Genomic DNA, 21641 nt, shown 5'->3' with positions numbered 1-21641 from the left:
TGATTATTTCACTCAAAGTAATGCCTGTTGGAGAACCTCTAGTTGTTGCTCATATCAGCAGATTATTCTTTTTTGTGGCTGAATACTATTCTGTTGTATGACTATACCACAATTTGTTCATCCATTTTTCTGTTGATGGACATTTGGATTGCTTCCAGTTGTGGAATATTATGAATAAATCTGCTGTGAACATTTGCATACAGCTGATTTACTGGGCACGATTTTAACTGCTTCACCTGCTCGTCTCATCTAACCCTGCAGTTAAGCTATGAGGTTAAAACTATTGTTACCTCCATTTTATGGTTGAGATTATTCCCACATTGATGGTGATTCAACTATTTAGTGACAGAGGTTTGAACCTGGGCAGTCAGACTCCACACATCTTGCTAATAAACATACATTGTTGTGTGATACACTTTGGTCAGATAACGTTTTTGGCTTTAGAAGGCATGGATGTTTATATCAGATGAGTCACAAATGTAAATATACTTTGGTTTCTTCAGATTTCTTGTATGGAAGACTATGGAAATGAAGTGGACATCTTTGCTCTGGGACTAATTCTTGCAGAACTTCTTCACATATGTTCCACTGTGTTAGAAACAGTGAAGGTAAATAATCTCACAGAAAGAATTAAGCAACAAATATTATTGGCCGTCATGTCCAAAGTGCTGCTGCAAACAGTTATTGCCTCCACGTGAGGATGGGCTGGAACATATTAGTGCTGACTGAAAATGAAATATGAATTTTTATCCCTTTCATGTTTGGGCAACCAGTATTTTCTGTTAAAGATCAAAAACTTTGGTCTTCTTTGGAAGGTGTGTACATCTCATAAAACTGTAGCTGTTTCTTCCTAATTGAGTCACTCTGTAAAATTGTTTTGATTGCCTGCTTTGCATAAGACCCTGTGCTACGTGCTCCAAGGATTATGAAAATAAATAAGCCTTGTTCTCAAGGAGCTTATATTCTAGGAGGAAAGGTAACATAAGACAATGCTGTAAATGTTTTAGGAGAAGGCATGAGGTCTAATGGAAACAGCTAGGAGGGAGGTCTTGCCAGCTGTAGGGATTTAGGTTTCATGGAGACATTTAAATTGAGCTCTGAAGGACTGGTTGACTTCTAATAGTCCAGATTGGAAAGAAGGCCATGTGGAGACAGGAATGTGGAAAGTGTGTTTGGGAATAGCTGGCCGGTGTCATTTTTATTGGAGTATATCAGTCAAGGAAGTAGTGGTTGATGGTACTGGAAAGATATATTGGGGCTAAATTGAGGCAAGAATATGGACTTTCTTGTGGAGGCAGCAGGGAGCCACTGAAGCCTGCATGCAACTGGATATCCTAGTCTGAAGCTCAGTAAAAGGGACTCACCTGTATTCGACAGCCTTCTTCTCTGTAAAACAGGAATAATCAAAGTACCTATTGCATAGGGTTCCAAAAAGGATGAAGGGAGATAATTCATGTGATGCTCTTAACACTTCAACATGCTATAATGTTCAGGATGGTTATAACATGGGGTGGGTGGAGGAGAGGATTCCTGCTTGCTTCTTGGCTAAAGAGATTTTCCAAAGATCTAGAAACATCCCAGATTTAGGGTATCCCCAGCTTTAGTGCTTCCTAAGTTTGTTTTTTCTCCAAAGTGAATAATTTCCTAATGAATATATATGTTTAATTTTTAGCTTCTTGAAAATCTAAGGGATGGCACCTTCTCAGATGTATTTGACAACAAAGAAGTAAGCACTTAAAAATAATCGGAATTTTATTTTTTCAATGTTTTATTTCCTAGTATTGACTCTTACTATCATTACAGAAAAGTTTTCTACAGAAATTACTCTCAAATGATCCCAAGAAACGACCTAACACATTGGAAATACTGAAGACTTTGAAGGAGTGGAATAATATTGCAGAGAAAAAGAAATGGAATACATGTTAGATACTTAAAAAAGTATCCTTCTTCTGATACTCCATTTTCCTATAACTGTCTAAAGTCTGCTTGGGCATATTAATGGTATTTATCTTCTATTTTCCTTTCTCCCTTAATTTTTTGCCACATTTGCAGAAAGGTTTGCATTTTTTCTTACTTCAAAAACATTCTTATATTTGTCTTCCCCTCGCTCATCTCCTTATTATGAAGATGGGGGAAAAAAATGCCTCAAATTTTCTTTTTAATACCAATTAGTTAATCAATTAACGAATGACTATTTATTAAATACCTGCTGTTTCTAGGCCAAAAAGATATAAGATCTATCTCTGTCCAAAATAGCTAACAATCCAGCTGGAGAAATATGGTAACCGTGAAAAGATAAGTATAATCACTTTGGAAAGCAATTTGGTATCATCTAGCAAAGTTACATGTATATTGCCATTCCTGAAAAGCCATCAGTTCCATTGCTACATACATGTGCACAGGAATGTTCATAGAAATGCCATTTATTATAGTCAAAGGAACAGGAAACAACGCTAATGAGCACCAGAAGAAGAATGGATACATAAATTGTATTCACACACTGGAATACTATATAGTGTTTTATAGTGAAAGTGAAGGAATTACAGCTAAATGCACTAACATGCCACATCTCTCAGGAACATAATATTAAGCAAACAAAGCAGATTGCAGAAAATACTGTATAAAGTTCAGGAACATGCTATGTGAAACGTGTGCTTAGGTATTCAAACAAATGTGGTAAAACAATAAAGGGAAGGAAAGGATTGAGAACCATTATTAGATTCTGACAGTGATTGGCTCTGAGGAGGGATGGGAGTGATGTGATTGGAGAAACGGACTTCCGAGGTAACAGTTAACTTTCTTTTCTTACACTGGCTGTTGAGTCCACTAGTGTTTACTGCATAATTATTCTATTTCTCTTAAATACATTTTGTACCTATTATAACAGACACTTTAAAGAGATGATAACTATGCTGTAAGACAGTAGCTGAGCATAGAAAACAATCAGTCTGGAGGGGTGAGATCACTCTATGCTGAGGACCCATGGCACAGGGCTTAGAAGTGACACTCCGGTGAGACTTCCAAGTATGTGAAGGATTTAGATGAATAGAGAGGAGAACATTTGGGCAGTATGGGCAAGGGGCACGGCATGCGTTCTGGAAAAGATAGATTTGAGGAACATTGGGTATACTAGTTTGTTTCCCTGAATTGCTGTAGGGAATGCCAGAAAATAGTATGAGCTGTATATTGGAAGAACCTGAGGGTTCCTTTAAGCTTTATAGCATCCAACTACTGTTCTAGAATTGTCGTATAATTTTACAATTTTTAAAATGAGCCAAATTTAGGCTTAGCAGAAAAATCATAGTAATAGATAATATTTTTGTGAAGGCTTATAGCAATTTCTAAAAAGTGTTACTAAAAGCATTTAATATGGTCCTCAACTCCCATGCAGTATTTGATTAAGGCAAGGCTCATCAATGGATACTAAAATTATTGGTTGAAAAGGCGTTGGGAAACAGGAGCCTCAAAAGGATTTAAATATAGTCCGACAGATGATATCACAAAGGGGAAAATGTATCTTTAAAATGGAAAGCTCTTATCACCACAATAATAAAGTAATTAAATTTAGCATCACCGAAAGTGGAAGAACCTAACATCATGACCCTCCTGATGTGATGTAGGAATTATACACTATCACCTATTTAGTTTTCTTGCCCAAAGTGTTTAACTGGAATTTAATCATGAGGAAATGATTAGACAAACCCTGAAAGAAGTCATTTGATAAGGTAATTAACTTGGATTTCTCAAAAAGTCAGTATCATGAAAAAAAAAAGTAGGGGAATTCTTCTAAATACAGAGAGACTAGAAACATATAATGACCAAATGCAATGACCAAATGCAATGCTCGAATCTTGATTGTATACTGGATATAAGGAAAAAAAGAAAAACCCAGAAAATAGCTATAAAAGACATTTTTCAGGTAGTTGAGAACATTTGAATATAGACTGCATATTAAATGATGTTATAGAATAATTGATAATTTTCTTAGGTGTGATGATATTATGGTCATGCCAGAAAATGTCTTATTCCTAGGCAATGCATGCAGAAATACTTAGGGGTGAAGTGGCATGACATATGCAACTTCCAAATGTTCAGCAAAAATCAATGATAATACATATATATATAGAAAGATAGTACATATATATATAGAAAGAGAGAGAGGAAATGTGGCAAAATGTTAACAATTGAAAATTTGATAAATCTGGGTGGACAATATAGAAGTGTTTCTTGTATTATTCTTGGAGCTTTTCTGTAGGTTTGAAATTTTTCTCGGTGGAGAGAAATCTTTTTTAAGAAACTAATATTATCTGGATTTGATGAATAAGGCTAAACTCAAAAGAAAAACCAATGAATGTGGCAAATTAGTGTGAATGTGGCCTTATTTTTACCTTCTTTCATTTTTTAAATTTAAGTATAGTTGATTTGCATTATTATATTAGTTTCAAGTATACAACATAGTGATTGAATACTTTTATATATTCTTCTCTCACTTTAATATTTCTACTACTATGAAGTAAATAAAGCATCCCTTGATGCTTTTATTTATTTGAGTATATATTTTCTCAGCCTCAAAACTATAGTAAATAAAAAGTATCCTCAGGCTTCCTTGGTGGCGCAGTGGTTAAGAATCCACGTGCCAATGCAGGGGACACGGGTTCAAGCCCTGGTCCGGGAAGATCCCACATGCTGTGGAGCAAGTAAGCCTGTGCACCACAACTACTGAGCCTGTGCTCTAGAGCCCGTGAGCCACAACTACTGAGCCCGCGTGCCACAACTACTGAAGCCCACGTGCCTAGAGCCCAAGTTCCTCAACAAGAGAAGCCACCACAATGAGAAGCCCATGCACCGCAATGAAGAGTATCCCCCGCTCGCTACAACTAGAGAAAGCCTGCACACAGCAACAAAGACCCAACGCGGCCAAAATTAAATAAATTAAAAAAAAAAAGTATCCTCTTATCAGAGGAGGAGAGGGGCAAAGGCCAGGGACCTTATTTGCTAATTAAAACATACATACATGCAGAGATTTTGAAGAGCTATTGTGACCTAGCTGCTTCACTAGGAACAGAACTTCTAGGAAATTTTTATTACTAACCACACATATATTTTTTATTAAATGTGCACATATTTAACAAGTACATATATATGTAGCTTACTCAGCATGTATGTTGTGTTAGGTATATTTAGTATAAATACACATATACATATATATATATATATATATATATATATATACACATATATAAGTGTGTGTGTTTGTGTGTATGGCCAGCTATATAATTTGTGGGACCAATGCAAAATGAAAATGTGAGGCCCTTGTTCAAAAATTAACATGGGGCCTTACACAACCACACAGGTTGTGTGTCTATGAAGTCAGACTTGCTTGTACATACACGTGTATACACACATATATATGTACATGCACACCTATGTATGAAATGTTTAGAAGTCTAAAAGCAAACTTTTCCCAGACTCCATCATCCAGTGTACCTACCTGAGAGAGAAACTCACAGCATCTGTTTTCCACTTGAATGTTCAGCATAGCTTGAGGTTCTTGGCATGCTAACTTTTTCATTATGAATATGGAATAATTTCAATATTATTCATATTTTTAATAAGTTTTTATGTTAAAACATACACAAAAACAGAATAATGAAACTCTGTGTACTCATTACCCAGCTTCAACAGCTATTGATATTCTGTCTTTCCTGTTTCATTTACCCCTTCCTTTTAAGTCTTTTGCTGAAGGATTTTAAATTTCAGGCATCGTATCATTTCACTTGTAAATACGTAAAGATGTATTTCTAACAGATCTTTTTAATTTTAACCAAACCACATCATTGTCACTCAACGAATTCATACGATTTTCTTAACTATCATGTAATAATCAGCCTGTACTGAGTTTTCCTATCTCAAAAATGTCTTTCTGTAGATTGTTTAAATCAGGATCCAACATTTCATTTAGTTGGTATGTCTCTTTTACTCTATAACATTCACCTCGTTTTTAATTTCTTTCCTCTTGCCGTTTATTTGAGGAAGGAATAGGTCACATATCCTACAGAATTTCCTTCACTTAGGATTTGGCTGATGGTATCCCCATGGTGTCTAGTCAGATCTAGAAACTTGATTTGATTCTGTTCTGAAATTTTTTTCTGAGAATACTCCCTAGGTGATACTATATACCTTCTTTTGCTTCACTTCAGGAGGAGCGTGATGTCTGGTGGTTCTGCTTTCGGTGATTTTAAGTTTGGTCGGTGGCTTGTGGTGGTGTCATCTACTACGATCAGTCTTCCTTGTCAGTCTCAACCCAGTCTAAACACTTTCAAAGTATAGGTTGGATCACACTCCTGCCTAAAAAAAAAAACCTCTTTGTCACCTTTGGACGTTGCTGGGATGCCACTTCATTCTAAAAATTAATAAATATTTATCCCATCTGTCCCATTCAACTTTAGGAGAAGTTCTTCATAGAAGAATCACAGATGATAAATGTGAGACCAATAGTGGGGCCGCTTTTCACATGTCAACAAGGTGAGGGGGAGCAGATTTGGGAGGTAAAACACTAGATCTCATTTGGAGATGCCAAGTTGGAGGTACTGCCATAAATTCAGGGGAGGGTGAAGAGCAGACTCTAGGAAATGCAGGAGAGGAACTTGAGAGAAGGGATGAACTGGAATCATACACAGAAGAGATGTGTATGTTATCTGGAAGTAAGCCCTGATGCTTAACTTTGAATCCAAGGGATTGCCCAGGGAGAGATTACGTAGAGGAGAGGGCTCAGAAACAAAAGCACAGCAGACACCTCCATTTAGATATTTACTCTTTATATCTAAATGTCCACTCCCTAATGTCTGTGATTCTACGTCTGTGACCGTGAGCTATCCCAGTCACGACATGTCTTCAGGATGGTCACAAATGCAGGGACTACAGTTGAAAGATGTACAGAGGCCCCACTGTTGGCTTACACTCTGACTAAAAGCCATGTAATGGGTAAAACTCTGAGGCAAATCAGATATCTCTCAAATATGTGTGGCTCTTGAGGGGTCAGTTTGATTGAGACCTGTATTGGTTTTCTAGGGCTGCTGTAACCAATGACCACAAAACTGATGACTGAAAGTGACACACATTTATTCTCTTACAGTTCAGGAGGCCTGAAGTCTGAAATGGGTTTCACTGGGCTCAAGTCAAAGTGTTGGCAGGGCTGTGCTCCTCTGGGGGCTCCCGTTCTGCATCTCACATTCAGCATTACCTGAATAGGCCCCAGCCACACAGGTCTGCTCAGAGTCACCTCAATAGGCTTTTGTGCTCAGTGGCTCTCAGCTACGGTTTCTACCTGAAATTCCCTTCAATCTTTTTTTAAGTAACAGCTTTATTGAGACATCATTCACATACCATAAAATTCACCCCATTTTAAGTATACAGTCCAATGGTGTTTAGTATATTCAGAGTTGTGCAACCATCACCACAATTTTTAAACATTTTTGTCACTCCAAAAAGAAACCCTGTACCCATTAGCAGCCATTCCTCATTTTCCTCCAACTCTAGGCAACCACTAATCTACTTTCTATCTCCATAGACTTGCCTATTCTGGACATTTTGTGTAAATGGAATCATACAGTATGTGGTCTTTTTCACTTAGTATGTTTTCATCTGTGGTATAGCATGGATGGAAATTCCTTTCCCTTTTATTGCCAAATGATATTCAATTATATGGATATATCACATTTAATTCACCTATTCATCAGCTGATGGACATTTGGGTTTCTACTTTCTGGCTAGTATGAATAATGTTGCAATGAATATTGGTGTATGAGTTTTATCTGGACAAGGTTCCATTTCTCTTGGGTATAACTTAAGAGTGGAAATGCTGGGTCATATTGTAACGCCTTCCTCATAACTGCATATCAAAGTTATGTTCAAAGCCCAAATTCAGTGCTGCTACCATAGTGTTCTACCATCTCCCACTCGGAATGAAACTTCTCCCTAATACTTCAGTTATTTAGTTCTTCAGTATTGTACCTACCAGTTTGCCTTGGAGCTCAGTTATCCCTGCATGGGTGTTTCCCTCCTTGTAAATTTCTGGAAAGCAGGGACAGGCTCTCTCATTTTGATTTGCCCCAAGGCAGCAAGTGTATTACCCTGCATTTAAGCAGGAACTCTATAAGTGCTTTTGTATTAGTAGGGAATAAAAGTGTTAAGAATTTCATATGATCCTGCAAAATGTGTCTAATACTAAATAATAATAATGTTCACTGTAAAATTTCAACAATTAAATGTTGATAAATAACAAAGTAAAGGTGGGTATGGTAAACCAATTTAGTATATTAAAGTCTATTTATTTTGAATTTTAAAAGCTCCAGTAATTTGGGTTTATAAGTAGGAAAATGAAACATTTTAGAAATTCTAGATAGGACTCTGAAAATAAACATAGTACAATATAAACAAAAGTAAATGACAACAAGTAAATTTCTGGCCTCTGGCCAGGAAATGCAGACCACAACTCTGGTGGACTTATGGGTTCCATCAAGGTTATTCCTACATTCACAGCATATTTGCTCACAGACATATTCAAAATACTCTAGGCCACTGGGCAGGTTGCCCTACAGTCAGTAAGAGGAGAAAAGGAAGCCAGTTCCTAACTCCATTCTGTCTGAAATTATCCACATGGCGCTGGGTCTGTCCAAATGAATGTTGGTTTGTTGGCTGAAATGACAGGAAAGGATGTGACTATAATTCCAAGAAGAAGACATACTTTGTTTTATCTGTTAATACAATGTTACGATTTTTTTAAATGGAAAAAGTAACTGTCAGTTTTATCCAACTATATAAGCTCCAATATTTTATATATGTATTTATATTCATAAAAATCATAATTCATTTTCTAGATGAAGAACTGAGGCCCAGAAGTTAACTACGTTTTCAAGCTCTGCTGCATTTTATTTATTTATTTATTTGATTGCATGGGGTCTTAGTTGAGGCAGGCAGGCTCCTTGGTTGTGGCATGTGAACTCTCAGTTGCGGCATGTGTGTGTTGTTATCTAGTTCCCTGTCCAGGGCTCTAACCCCGCGCCCCTGTATTGGGAGCGTGGAGTCTTATCCACTGCGCCACCAGGAAGTCCCTCTGCTGCATTTTAGAATCAAGGGTAGTGATACACATGCCACAGTGACCAATTACATCAGAATCTCTGGAGGTGGGACCTTTGTAATATCATTTTTTTTAAAGCTCCCCAAGTTAGACTTGAGAACAAGTGAACTAGGTCAAATTAGGTCAGAGGCTAATACAACTCGTACTATTGATTATCTTAATTTGGGCAAGTGTAGGTTAGCTTCTGCTATGTTGTCAGGTATGCTGTTTATAATAAAAAGAAGAGGCTGATCTCTTGCTCAATGCTACTGAAAGGTGAGCTGTAAAATTATACAGATGAGGTCACAACTTGATCCGAAGAACAGTCATGCTCTAGTTTAACCTAGAGCACTAGTTCTCATCCACAGGTGATAATCAGACACATTCTTAGAACTTTAAAATAAATAGATATCCAGAAACTATCCTAGACTAGCTGAATCAAGTCACTAAGCGTGGCACCTGAGCTTGTGAACTTTAAAAAAGTTCATGATTTTGATGCCCAAACTTAGATGGAGCTCTCTAGAGGTGTGCCACATGGTATGTCTTTAGCTATATCTGGTTAAATTATAGGGAAGCAGAATTCAGCTTAAGACAGAAAAATAACTTTTAAAATGACTTAGAGTTACCCAGCAATGCAACGGTCCATTTTAAGGCAGTGAGCTCTCTGTGGCTGGAGGAATAAAGGCAGAGGTTGGATTACCACCTGCTAGGAATGTTGTCAAAGGGATTAAGAAGTTGGATCACCTGATATTTAAGGTTACTCCTGATTATTGTTTCTTTAGCCAAAATGGGCAATTGTTCACTTATAATGGATATACACATTGCTATGAAAACTCAACGATTTTACGGAGTGTCATAACTACTTTGTTTCTAAAACTGATTAGAATTAAGTACTATTAATGGAACCTTGCCTCTGACATTACTCTTATTGAGGGGAATACTTTTCCCCTCCTTCTCATGCTTGCATGAAGGGAACTTCTTGCTCCTTGGAAGAGAGGAGTGTGGGAACAAGCTCTGTGAACCTGTATTCATTCCGTCTCAACAGAGAGGTGTCTCATCTGATGAGTGATTTGGGGAAAAGGAACTGAGCATGTATGGCCCCACCCCTGAGGGGTTGGTTCTCTCACCTTGAAAGCTAATGGTCTCCTAATGCAAAGATGGGCTCTGTCCCTCTGAGGCAAGGTCGGCAGTTCTCTCTAACCAGGGAGATCTCGCAGGGAGCATGACTGGAGAACAAGTCAACTAGCTCTTTATTTCATTGATAATAAAGCTGATATTTTGATCTCTAACTCCTATGTCTTATTTCTCAATTTGTTCCAAAGTGAATAAGAGAGTTGGTGTCCTTAAATCCCATAAACGTCACAAAAGAGTCATAAATTGTAATTGCCCATGTCTATGATACTTGTGTTCTGAAATGGCTTTCCATTATGTTTTTGAAGCCAGTGAACAATTATATTCTAAAGTACAAAGTACTTCTAATGTATAAAAACAATGAAACATATAAAGGCCCTCTTTCTTTACTGGTATCAAAAATTTGGAAATTCTAACTGCTCAACTGTCTATCTTTAGGAAACAATAACATTTGCCAAGCTTCTACTTTATTGAGAATAATCTTAGTCATGATCTGCAGAAGTTGGTCCTGGGCAATTTGAAGACAGGTCTTCTTTATCTGTAATTTATGTGAGGAAAAGGAACAATTAATACAAATTGCATAGTATACCATTCTAGAAAATTATTTCAACATGACATGTATTTTGTAGCTGTGTTTGCTTCTTACTCTGCTAAACAAACCAGGAAAAGATACAACAATAACCCAAAATTCTTCACCTCTCATGTATAAAGTCCTTAAATTCAAGTTAGCAAAGCTGACTTGGGCAAGTGTGTTCGAAGAGAAAGCACTTGTGTCTGTTAAGACATTTGACACATTTTAAACCACTTCTTTCCTTACAATGAAAAAACAATGGAGTGGATTTCAACATTCTGATTTTTATGGTTCAGGGATAGTATTCTACCTAAATACAAAAAAATTAGTTCTAAAAATTTACTATATTTTTCAGGTAGCTGAAGAGTCATGAAAAATAAAGCATGAAAAAAATTCAACATCCTCAAGTGATTAAAAACTCTATTTCTTTTGAAATAGAAGACTGAAAAATTCCCTTCTGCACATTCAGTTTCTGAAAAGTTAAAAGCACCTTTAATCAACCCTCAATTATTTCTCTGTCCACTATTTTTTTAAAGCATTCATCCAACATGGCCATTTGGAGGGAATAAAAAAATTTCCATTGTCTATGGGAAATGTGACTTTCATAAAAAATCAAAGCTAAAATCAATGTTTTGTTTGTACTCAATATTTTTAAAAAGCATAAAGTATCTTCTTACCTTCATAGGCTGTTCCACACCAAATACAATACAGATGTTCTTCTCGTAAATAACTAGTCAATATTTGTAATTTTTCCAGTACCTAGATATAGGATACAAGCATATTAATAGTTCACATTGAACAGAATCTTGGTTTTCGGGTCTCTCAGATCATGCTGAATTACCCTAAGGCCCTAAATCTTCTACTACAGGCTCAACCAGTTAGGAGAGGTGTCAAGGGCAGAAAATATTAGAACATGTCCCAGTTTACCAGTTACCCTATTTTCACATCTGTCAGACACAACAGAGACCCCTTGTTAACATTTCAACAATAGATCTTGGCTGGCTCTATTAGAATAAGCATCCTTTAAAGACCCCTTCTACTTTCAACAAATCTGGGTGAAACTGTGTCTACCACTAAAGTTCTCATCAATGGTCTCCCAGTTAAGTTAACCATATGAAAACATATGGTTTTCAAATTGTGAACGTCTGGTACATACTCTTTTATACAAAGTAACCATAGAAATGTGTATTCTTTTCTTGAATAATCTCTACTTCCTTTGAATTGTGTTTTTTTGCTTTGTTTTGTTTGTGGGTGGGGGAGGGAGGTACTCAGAATCACTTCCAGGAGTTCAGCAGGAAACAAGGTAGAAATTAACATAAGTTACATTTGCGGCTAATCCATCATCCAAACTAAAACTGGGGTGAGAGGGTAGACTGAAGCTAACGGGAAAATTATAAGTTTTGCTCTGGGGTTCATGAAATAAACCTGTAATGCAGTGGTTCTGAAGGGGTGATTTTTTCCCCTCAGGGGAAAATGTAGTAATGTCTGAAGACATTTTCCGTTGTCACAAGGGGGAAGTGCAATGGACATCTGGTGGGTGGAGGCCACAGATGCTCTCAGATATCTCACAATGCACAGAACGCCCCCGACAACAAACTACTGCCCAGTTCAAAATGTTAATCGTGCCAAGGCTGACACAGCCGGCTTACAGAACTGGTCACAACACATACACTTAAGTCTTCACTCTTATATTCATCTTCATCTTGTTCTTTTTCTTCCTCTTCCTCTTCTTCAGTTTCCTCTTCAAGCCTCAACCAGTACCATGTCTCCCTGGGAACCTGAATATTCTGAAAATGTAGAATTATTCCCAATTAAACACAGCTAAACAACTCTATCACAAGTATGCTCCTGTCAACATGAATTCATTCTCTCAATTAAATATTTACTGAGTGCTGCTTTAAGAGTAAAGCACTATGAACTATGGGGATGCAAAACCCAGTTAGAATACTGCCTCCCAGTTGCTGACAATCTAGTAGGGAAAAGAAGCTATGGGTATAAGTAGCTTAATGGGTATAAAATGATACATATCAGTGAGGAAATCTTAAGTATCACGACACATATTCAAAATAATGTCCTATGGAAATAAAGAGAGATTGCTTCCAGCAATCTATTTACATATGAAGGGAATTTTACAAACATTTTTGAGACTTTTGTTTTTAATTGAAGGAAACATTCCTTTTTAAAAAAAATTTATTTTTTTGGCTGCATTGGGTCTTCGTTGCTGCGAGTGGGCTTTCTCTAGTTGCGGCGAGCGGGGGCTACTCTTCATTGCGGTGCGAGCGCTTCTCACTGCGGTGGCTTCTCTTGTTGATGAGCACGGGCTCTAGGCATGCAGGCTTCAGTAGTTGTGGCTCACAGGCTCTAGAGCACAGGCTTAGTAATTGTGGCGCACGGGCTTAGTTGCTCTGCAGCATGTGGAATCTTCCTGGACCAGGGATTGAACCCATGTCCCCTGCAATGGCAGGCAGATTCTTAATCATTGCACCACCACGGAAGTCCCCATTTTTGAGACTTTATTTTATTTTATTTATTTTTAAAATAAATAAATTTATTTATTTTGGCTGCGTTGGGTCTTCGTTGCTGCGGGCGGGCTTTCTCTAGTTGCGGTGAGCAGGGCTACTCTTCATTGCGGTGCGCGGGCTTCTCATTGCGGTGGCTTCTCTTTGTTGTGGAGCACGGGCCCTAGAGCGTGCAGGCTTCAGTAGTTGTGGCACACAGGCTCAGTAGTTGTGGCTCGCAGGCTGCAGAGCGCAGGCTCAGTAGTTGTGGCTCGCAGGCTTAGTTGCTCTGCGGCATGTTGGTCTTCCCAGACCAGGGCTCGAACCCGTGTCCCCTGCATTGGCAGGTGGATTCTTAACCACTGTGCCACCAGGGAAGCCCCCCATTTTTATCTATCTATCTATCTATCTATTTATTTATGGCTGTGTTGGGTCTTTGTTGCTGCAGGCGGGCTTTCTCTAGTGGCGAGCAGGGCTACTCTTCATTGCGGTGCACGGGCTTCTCATTGCGGTGGCTTCTCTTTGTTGTGGAGCACGGGCCCTGGAGCGTGCAGGCTTCAGTAGTTGTAGCATATAGGCTCAGGGGGTGTGGCTCACGGGCTGTAGAGCACAGGCTCAGTAGTTGTGGAGCACGGGCTTAGTTGCTCTGCGGCATGTGGGATCTTCCCGGACCAGGGCTTGAACCCATGTGCCCTGCATTGGCAGGTGGATTCTTAACCACTGCACCACCAGGGAAGTCCAAAGCCCTCCATTTTTGAGACTTTAAATGAAGTTATTTTATTTTGATGGTAATTGAACCATCAAAATAAAAAAGAAATGAAATCAAATCAAAAATTGAATTTTAAGAACCATTCAAATCTGAAATAGATAGTAGTCTACCATGATTTTACTAGTTAGAGACACATATGGTATTGGATATGGACTGAAAATAGGCTATTCTGGCTAACCGAATATCCTGGTGAACAGAATTTCCACACATAATAGTCCTGAGTAATCAATATTCAAATAAGTGGAGAACAGTTAAGTGTAAAAATGGTAATTTACCCTTGGAGGATAATTCAGACTACTCAGGTTCTTGCAGAGAACAAGTCATTATTATGAGTATCAGTTATCATAGATCAATAATGCATCTTAAATGAAAGCTTTAGTGGGTAGATACACCAGGCTTGGAGTTCTCTCTTTCTCTCTCTCTTTTTAACAATAAAAATACACAGCAAATCACACTGGGTGCCAAAACACTTTACCAAACTGCAAGCAGGTAAAAGGCTTACCTTCTGAGTATCCAACTGTTGACAGGCTCTCTGGCTTCTTCTAAGATCTCCTTCTAGCTTCATTTCATCTTGCTTATTTTTAAGTCGCATTCTGATTCAAAGAAAAAAATAGTACACTAGAGGTCTGTGCTCTCTTCATCCATTTTATATGTCCAAGTACCAGAAAACATACCACAATAAAGAAAAGGTGAAACTATAAACAGCTAAAATACCGAAACTGTTCTGCAGCTCTTTCTTCAACTTCTTTTTTCATGTGAATCTTTCTTCTGTAGCTTTCCAATTTTTCCTCTGCTTTCCGTTTTAGTAATGCCTCATGACCAATGCCACTTTTTCCTGCTCAAACAGGAAACACTGATGAGAAATGTACTGACTTTATATTTCAAAACATGACAACTTAAAATTTCTTTTTCTGGCCACACATTGCGGCTTGTGGGTTCCTAGTTCCCCAACCAGGGATTGAACCCGAGCCCTAGGCAGTGAAAGCGCCAAGTCCTAACTGTTGGACTGCCAGGGAATTCCCTAAATACTTACAGATTAAATGCAATTCTAATTTGAGTACAGTCACTCAAAATCATTTGATAAGAAGGATGGGAGAAAACACTAGAGATTTTTTTTAACCCAAACACATAATTTGATTTTTACAAAGATCATTGGTCTGATCTAATAAGATGGTAATACTATACACATTTTTTCAAATTGGGAAAACAGTATCAACTGTCATACTTACATATAAATATGCTGAACAAATAAAGTATATATTTTTTCTCTTTAATTTGTCCAAAGTATTAAGAAAAACATTTAATGGATACATCTGTCTCAGGATACTTTTAGGACACTCAGTGGACAAAAATAGCTTTGTGTTGTTAATGGTTACAACACTTTTTCCCCTATTTTTATGACTAAAATTTTATTTTATACTGACTAAAACTTACTTGTATTTTTAGTTTAAAAGGTCTAGAAATTTAACTAAGAAACATTTTACTGAGGGTGTCTTATGATAAGAACTGTAATAGTACCACCATAAAAAAGTATTTATTAAGCAAATATATGTGCTAAATTTAAGTGTAAGTTGTTATTACTGGTAAATAGCCTCAAAAATAATTACATACCTGTTTTGACATTAAGAGGAATTGGTTCAACAATACCGTCTCCTAAAAAAAAAAAATAGAGAACAAAACACAAACTACTTTAGAAATTCTTCCTCAAACTACAGGTAGGTGCAGTATGCAACTTTACAATGTTCTATACTTATCCCCTTCAGTTTCAATGATACTCAAAACTGTAACTGAACATCAATACTCTACAATCAACTACCACCCTTGCCTTCAAATACTTAGTCCTCGATAAGGCTGATCCACAGCCTGCAACGCCACCTCAAGGTAGGAAGGATTTTAAGAGGTGAAAACACTGATATATATCCAGGAGGGTGGGAGCCACAAGAGAGAGCAAAGCCTTGCGAGGTGAAGGTCAAAGCAATGACAATAAAGGAGAGAAGAGGAGAAAAACAGCTTACAGAAGCTACTATATGTATATGGCCTCTATCTCTTAATAAGCAATCTCATTCCTAAAAGAGAGGTGAGAACTGAGCTTCTCCAGCTGAGGGGTCACTCAGGCAGCTGCCACAGGTACAGAGCAAGCAGGGCAGAGTCCTGCCATCATCTTCGATGTTGCTTCACTGTCCTTTGGGCCACTGTACTTCTTAACCCTTCTCTTGTCACCATTCTTAGCTGCTGCCTCCATTGTAAGCCTCGTCCATCCCACTTGTTAGCGCCTTTGAGGCCGAGCTGGGCAGATAAGCAGCTCTTGATGGCACATGTCTAAGTGGATGTGGGAAGATGGAAGTTCTCCATAAGCTTGCCAGCAACAATAAGAGCCTAAGAAGCTTAAGTTGTTTCAATTTCTGTGTAGAGGGACAGAGATTAAAGAGTCATCACTGGTACTCATCAATAAATTACAGCTAAATTTCTGGCTGTGACTCACCACTTTTGCCGAGGGCCTGACCACTTTTGTATCCCATCTTCTGGAGCAAAGCAAACCCTTTGTTTTCACAGCCTAGTGCATTCTTCAGTCCAATGTCACGTCTCTCTTGTTCTTCTTCTTTTAAACTCTTCCGCTTATTTTTCAAATTAGCTTCCTGTTGCTTTTCTTCTTTTCGATGGGCTTCTCGGATTTGCCTCAGCATTGGCAAGCCTGGTCTGATATCTTCTCTGAAGAATGAGGGAAAAGGTTATTTTGGACCAGTACATGGAAGTTTCTCATAGCTTTGCCACTTACTCACTTGACACTACTTAATATTTCAGTGCTACCTCTAGGAGCATCTTTGTTAGAACATAACCAATGTCCTTTGAGAATGGCTGTGTTAGTTAAAATGATGAAGGCTGGTACCATATTGTAAGAAACTAAAAGTACAGAGTTGAAGAAATTAGAAATAGTAGGTTCAGACTAATTTTTCTAAGAGGTTGGCTATAATAAAAATCAAAGCTGGACAGCAGGTATTAAGAGGCGATGAGATGAAATGAAGTAAAACAGTAAATATCCTTGGAAGAGGGGAATAAAAAGAATCAAGGGCAGGAAAAAAACACCTAGCATTAAAAAGGAAGAAGAGATTTCTAGTACCTTTGTACTATAGACATGTAGGAAGTATCTCCATGAAGCAATAAGACTAACTTCCAACCTCATCTTTAAAATCCGCGGCATTGCTTAGGGCTTCCCTGGTGGCACAGTGGTTGGGAGTCCGCCTCCCAATGCAGGAGACATGGGTTTGAGCCCTGGTCCGGTTGGATCCCACATGCCACGGAGCAACTGGGCCTGTGCACCACAGCTGCTGGGCCTGCGCTCTGGAGCTTGCATGCCACAACTACTGAACCCCGCTCACCTGGAGCCCGTGCTCCGAAACGGGAGAGGCCACAGCAGTGAGAGGCCCACAAACTGCGGCGAGTAGTGGCCCCTGCTTACTGCAGCTGGAAGGGGGCTGCTCAGCAGCGAAGACCCAACGCAGCCAAAAATAAGTAAATTAAATAAATAAATTTATAAAAAATAAAAATATATAAAATCAATGGCATTGCTGAAAAATCTCCACTAATGTCTTACATATATCATTTCATGAGGTGTGCATATTTACTTACTGGACATTAATGAAGGAATCAGACATATAGTCCTCCTCTTCTGCCATTTTCAGCTTCATATGGCAAAACCATCTACAAATCAAATAGGATAAAGTAACGATTACTAATTTTCAGTTTACCAAAATGGAAATAAACCTGTATGCATTCCCAGCCATGACCTTTCTCTAGAGTTCTACTCCATATTCAAGTGTCCTTTTGACATCCTTCTGGGCGGAGCTCTCAAACTCAATAATCCAAACAACTCATTCTCTTCCCCCTCCCAAGACCTCCTTCATCCCTGTATTTCCAAATTAACGTCACCACTATCTCCCCCTTCCTGACCTCTCATAAACCTCTGTCAACTCTTCCTCCGTATTATCCCCCATAGGCATTTTTTCCTATAGTTGTGACCACTGCTTTCGTTCAGGCATTTTTTTCTCACCTGAACTATTACAACTGCTTCCTAATTGGTCTCATTGCCTTTGGCCTCTCCTCCTCCAACCCATCCTCTAGAACCTCTCCAGAGTGGTTTTTTAAAAACATGTCAGGGCATGTTACTTGCCAGTTTCAAATCCTTCGTAAACTTTACCCTGTGGGCAGTGGAGGAACCATCATTTTCACATGGTAGCCAGAGAGATCCTTCATAATCTGACCTCTGACTCTCCTCTAGGACTCATTAGTCATGCCACATGGTCTCTCTCATTGCCCTCTGAACACACCACAGGCAGTTTCCTCCTCCTAAGCCTAGGTTACCGTCCTTCACAAAAGCCTGTCCTGACCACTTCAGGCCTCTCTCCACAGCACTTTATGTTCAAGCTGTTCATTTGTAACTTGATATAGTTAACACTTCACTTATGTGGAAACACTTTTGAGGACAGTTTCTATCCAAAGTAGTTAAAATCATGTAATTACAAAGTACACTTCAAACTTTACTGTGTATATGAATTGCCCTGGAATCTTCTTAAAATGCAGTCTGATTCTGAGCTGGAGCTTGAGGTCCTGCATTTCTAACAGGCGCCCAGGTGCTGTCAATGCTGCTGGTCCAGTTCCTGGATACAAAAGCGGAGTCACTTGTTGCACTGCACATATGCTGTTTTGGCCTGCTCACCATCCTTCCCTTTGGAAACCCGGCCCTCTGCCCTCCTTGTGGTTCTAGTGGAGGGTGGCAATCTTTGTACCATATACTCTCTTGGGCACAAGATGGCCAGTTATAGTATCTTATGTCCTAGCAAAGGCGAGGGGATGACCTAAACAGGGCAAGTAAGCATCTCTTTCCCTAATGATACAAATATATGGATCGCAGGGAAAAGAAGCTCTCTTTGTTGGGGTTTCTAAACTGGAAGTATGTGAAGCTGGGCTGTGGATGGCCATCTTCTTGGCCATTCAAAGAGATCCTGTTCTGCAGAATGAAGCCAGATAGAGACAGGACTAAAGGCAATGAGTCTCCAACCCTAGTTCTCAAGGCCCTGATTCCTGCAGCTCTTTCTTTAATGCTATGACCTACCATTCTTCCCAGCTACATAGGCTGATAAGTTTCCTCATTATTTAAGCTTGTTTGAACAGGCGTTCTGTCAACTGTAACCAAGAGTCTGGACAATTACATTGGATGAAAACAGTATTACTGTACTGGTTTTTATATTTTTAATGTATATCTTCCCAACTAGGCTGTAAACCATAAAGATAAGTCCCCTGTATGCCCACTGCCTACCACTGTGTCCTAAACATCATAAATCCTCAGGGTTTAGCTATGATGAGGATAAGTAGGGTCTTTAATTATATTTCTGATTTTGTAATAATGGAATACTTTCTTCCTGTGTTGCCATGTCTTCTTTTTTTAAAATCTTCTTGTAAATCTATCAATACAGAAAACTGCATAAAATAAATGTGTAGCTTAGTGCATTTTTATGAGGCAAACACTCTTGTAACCATGTGGTAGCCTCCAAGATGGCCCCCAGTGATTTTTACCTCTTGGTTTTCAACATCCTTCCACAGTGAACGGGTTGACTTATGTATCCAACAGAATACTGAATAAATGGTGGAGTGTGACTTCTTGGTCACAAAAGACACTACAGCTCTTAGATCACTCAAACTCTGAAGTTAGTTAGATCACTCCCTCTGAAGGAAGTCAGCTGTTATATAGTAAGGATATTTAAGCAGATCTATGGAGAAGTCCACACAGGAGGAACTGAGGCCTCCTGTTGACAACCAGCACAAACTTGGGAGTGACATGAGTGAGTCACCTTGGAAATGGATCCTCCAGCCCCAGTCAAGCCTTCAGATGCTCACTGTGGGCTGGCATCTTCCTTACAACTTCTTTTTTTAATTTTAATTTTTTGATTATTTATTACTTTTTGGCCGCGTGGTGCGGCATGTGGGAGCTTAGTTCCCCAAGCAGGGATCGAACCCATGCCCCCTGCACTGGAAGCATGGAGTCTTAACCACTGGACCACCAGGGAAGTCCCCATTACAACTTCTTAAATTCCAGGCTAAGTTAAACCACTAACAAATTCCTGACCCACAGAAACTGTGAGATAATAAATGATTATAGTTATTTCAAGTTGCTAAACTTTAGAATAATTTGTTCTACAGCAAAAGATAATAGAAATCATCACCCATATCAGCAGATAGAACCTTGTCAGCCCCCCAGAAGCCCTCCCTGTCCCCTACCCTATCACACCCCTTCCAGTCACTTCCTTTTCCTTATGGTTTCATCACCCACACATGCATCCTTAAACATTACAGCTTAGTTTTGCCTAATTTTCCTTTTATTATAATACAATAAGTTAAAAGTATGTAAGATTATATCCAGCACTTGTGGTAATTCACCCACTGTCTCTAAACCTCAGATTCTTCATTTGTAATAATAGTATTTTTATACATAATGATTTAGCACCTACCGAGTGTATCAAACATTTTTATCCCCTTTAATTACCATTAACAACTCTGTAAGGTACGGACAGTTAGTCCTGCTTTAATTAAGACTCAGTATGGCTAAATGACTTGCTCAACACCACAAAAAATCCAGGTCTCAGAGCTCTTTCTACTGCAAATAGGATTCGATTATTTTTAAGGGAACTACTTAGCTCTAAAGTGCTATGCAGAGGGGTTACAGGTTTTTTAAACCCCCTTTTTATGGGTACACTATACTTTAGCATCATCTGTTCCCATAAGGATAAGGATAAACTTCACAAGGCGATAATCCTGGCAGAATGACGGTGGCTTGGATCACAGTGACAGCAGTGTAAGTGGTAAGAAATGATCGGATTCTGGGTATATTCTGAAGATAGAGGTAACGGGATTTGCTGCTGGATTGGCGGCGGCGTGGGAAAGATCGATGTCAAGGATCACTAAAAGGCTTTTGGTCTGAATACCTGGAAGAATGGAGTTACCAGTTTTTAAGAGCGGTTAGACTGTAGCATCAGGTTTTGTTTTTGTTTTGTTTTTTGGCAGATAGTGGACAGGGAGGTGGCAATAAGAGTGCTGCTTCACATGTACTGAGAGTCCCATTACACATCCAAGTGGAGAGATGGACTAAATAGTTGGATGTACAGTAGAAAGCGCGTCAGACCCAAACACTCCTCTCAGGGGCCGCTGATCCCTTCCCTGTCACGCCCCTCCCAGGTGCAAGCGTGCCACAGACGCGACCACTCACGGGTGGGAATATTGGTGATGGTGTGATGGGTAGTCACAGCCAGTGCACAGATCACCGCCCTTCATCATTTCACCAGGCGCCCACAGCTCCTTACCTGGCAGCTGTACTCTCCCCAGACCAGCTCGCGAAAGCTAGCGCTGCGCAGACGCTCACCAACCTGCGCAGGACCTCTGGGCCTTCGCTCCCACCTGAGTTTCCGCGGCGTCAATTGGAAACCGGAGGCAGGCGGGGCCAGGCGGACGTGGTTAAGTGCGCTTGCGCAGGATCAGCCTTCCGCGCACGCGCCCTCCTCGCGC

The 21641-nt window shown here is 39.2% G+C and overlaps 2 protein-coding genes across 9 annotated transcripts in view; one reads left to right on the top strand and one right to left on the bottom strand.

The window, feature by feature from the left end:
• Positions 1-8309, top strand: part of EIF2AK2 (eukaryotic translation initiation factor 2 alpha kinase 2) — a 39774-nt gene extending 31465 nt beyond the window's left edge. For 2 of the 5 annotated variants that reach the window (XM_032653438.1, XM_032653435.1), the window contains exons 14-16: positions 504-608; positions 1673-1726; positions 1804-4545. In XM_032653438.1, coding sequence (XP_032509329.1) covers positions 504-608; positions 1673-1726; positions 1804-1926 — 282 coding nt within the window. In that variant the 3' untranslated portion in view covers positions 1927-4545. Of the gene's footprint in view, positions 1-503; positions 609-1672; positions 1727-1803; positions 4546-4580; positions 4602-6449 lie in introns of those variants that run through there. The other 3 variants (XR_004352967.1, XM_032653437.1, XM_032653436.1) reach the window with 3 other exon arrangements.
• A 259-nt stretch (positions 8310-8568) lies between these two features.
• GPATCH11 (G-patch domain containing 11) lies at positions 8569-21599 on the bottom strand. 4 transcript variants are annotated; one of them, XM_032653439.1, is made up of 11 exons: positions 21440-21548; positions 18613-18742; positions 17715-17786; positions 16570-16796; positions 15699-15740; positions 14802-14922; positions 14590-14680; positions 12491-12607; positions 11498-11579; positions 10246-10787; positions 8569-8697 (listed from the first exon to the last, which is right to left on the bottom strand). In XM_032653439.1, exons 2-10 carry the CDS (start codon positions 18696-18698, stop codon positions 10732-10734), a joined length of 894 nt encoding a protein of 297 aa, XP_032509330.1. In that variant the 5' UTR covers positions 18699-18742; positions 21440-21548; the 3' UTR covers positions 8569-8697; positions 10246-10731. The 4 variants fall into 4 exon arrangements, with proteins under 4 accessions (XP_032509330.1, XP_032509333.1, XP_032509331.1 ...); XM_032653442.1 differs by lacking the exons at positions 8569-8697; positions 18613-18742 and having other exon boundaries at positions 10398-10787; positions 21503-21563; XM_032653440.1 differs by lacking the exons at positions 8569-8697; positions 21440-21548 and having other exon boundaries at positions 10398-10787; positions 18627-18742.
• Between the last annotated feature and the right edge of the window lie 42 nt (positions 21600-21641).

The sequence above is a fragment of the Phocoena sinus genome, chromosome 13, assembly GCF_008692025.1.
Source record: "Phocoena sinus isolate mPhoSin1 chromosome 13, mPhoSin1.pri, whole genome shotgun sequence".
NCBI classification, from domain to species: Eukaryota; Metazoa; Chordata; class Mammalia; order Artiodactyla; family Phocoenidae; genus Phocoena; species Phocoena sinus.
This window is presented reverse-complemented; position numbering and strand designations above follow the sequence as displayed.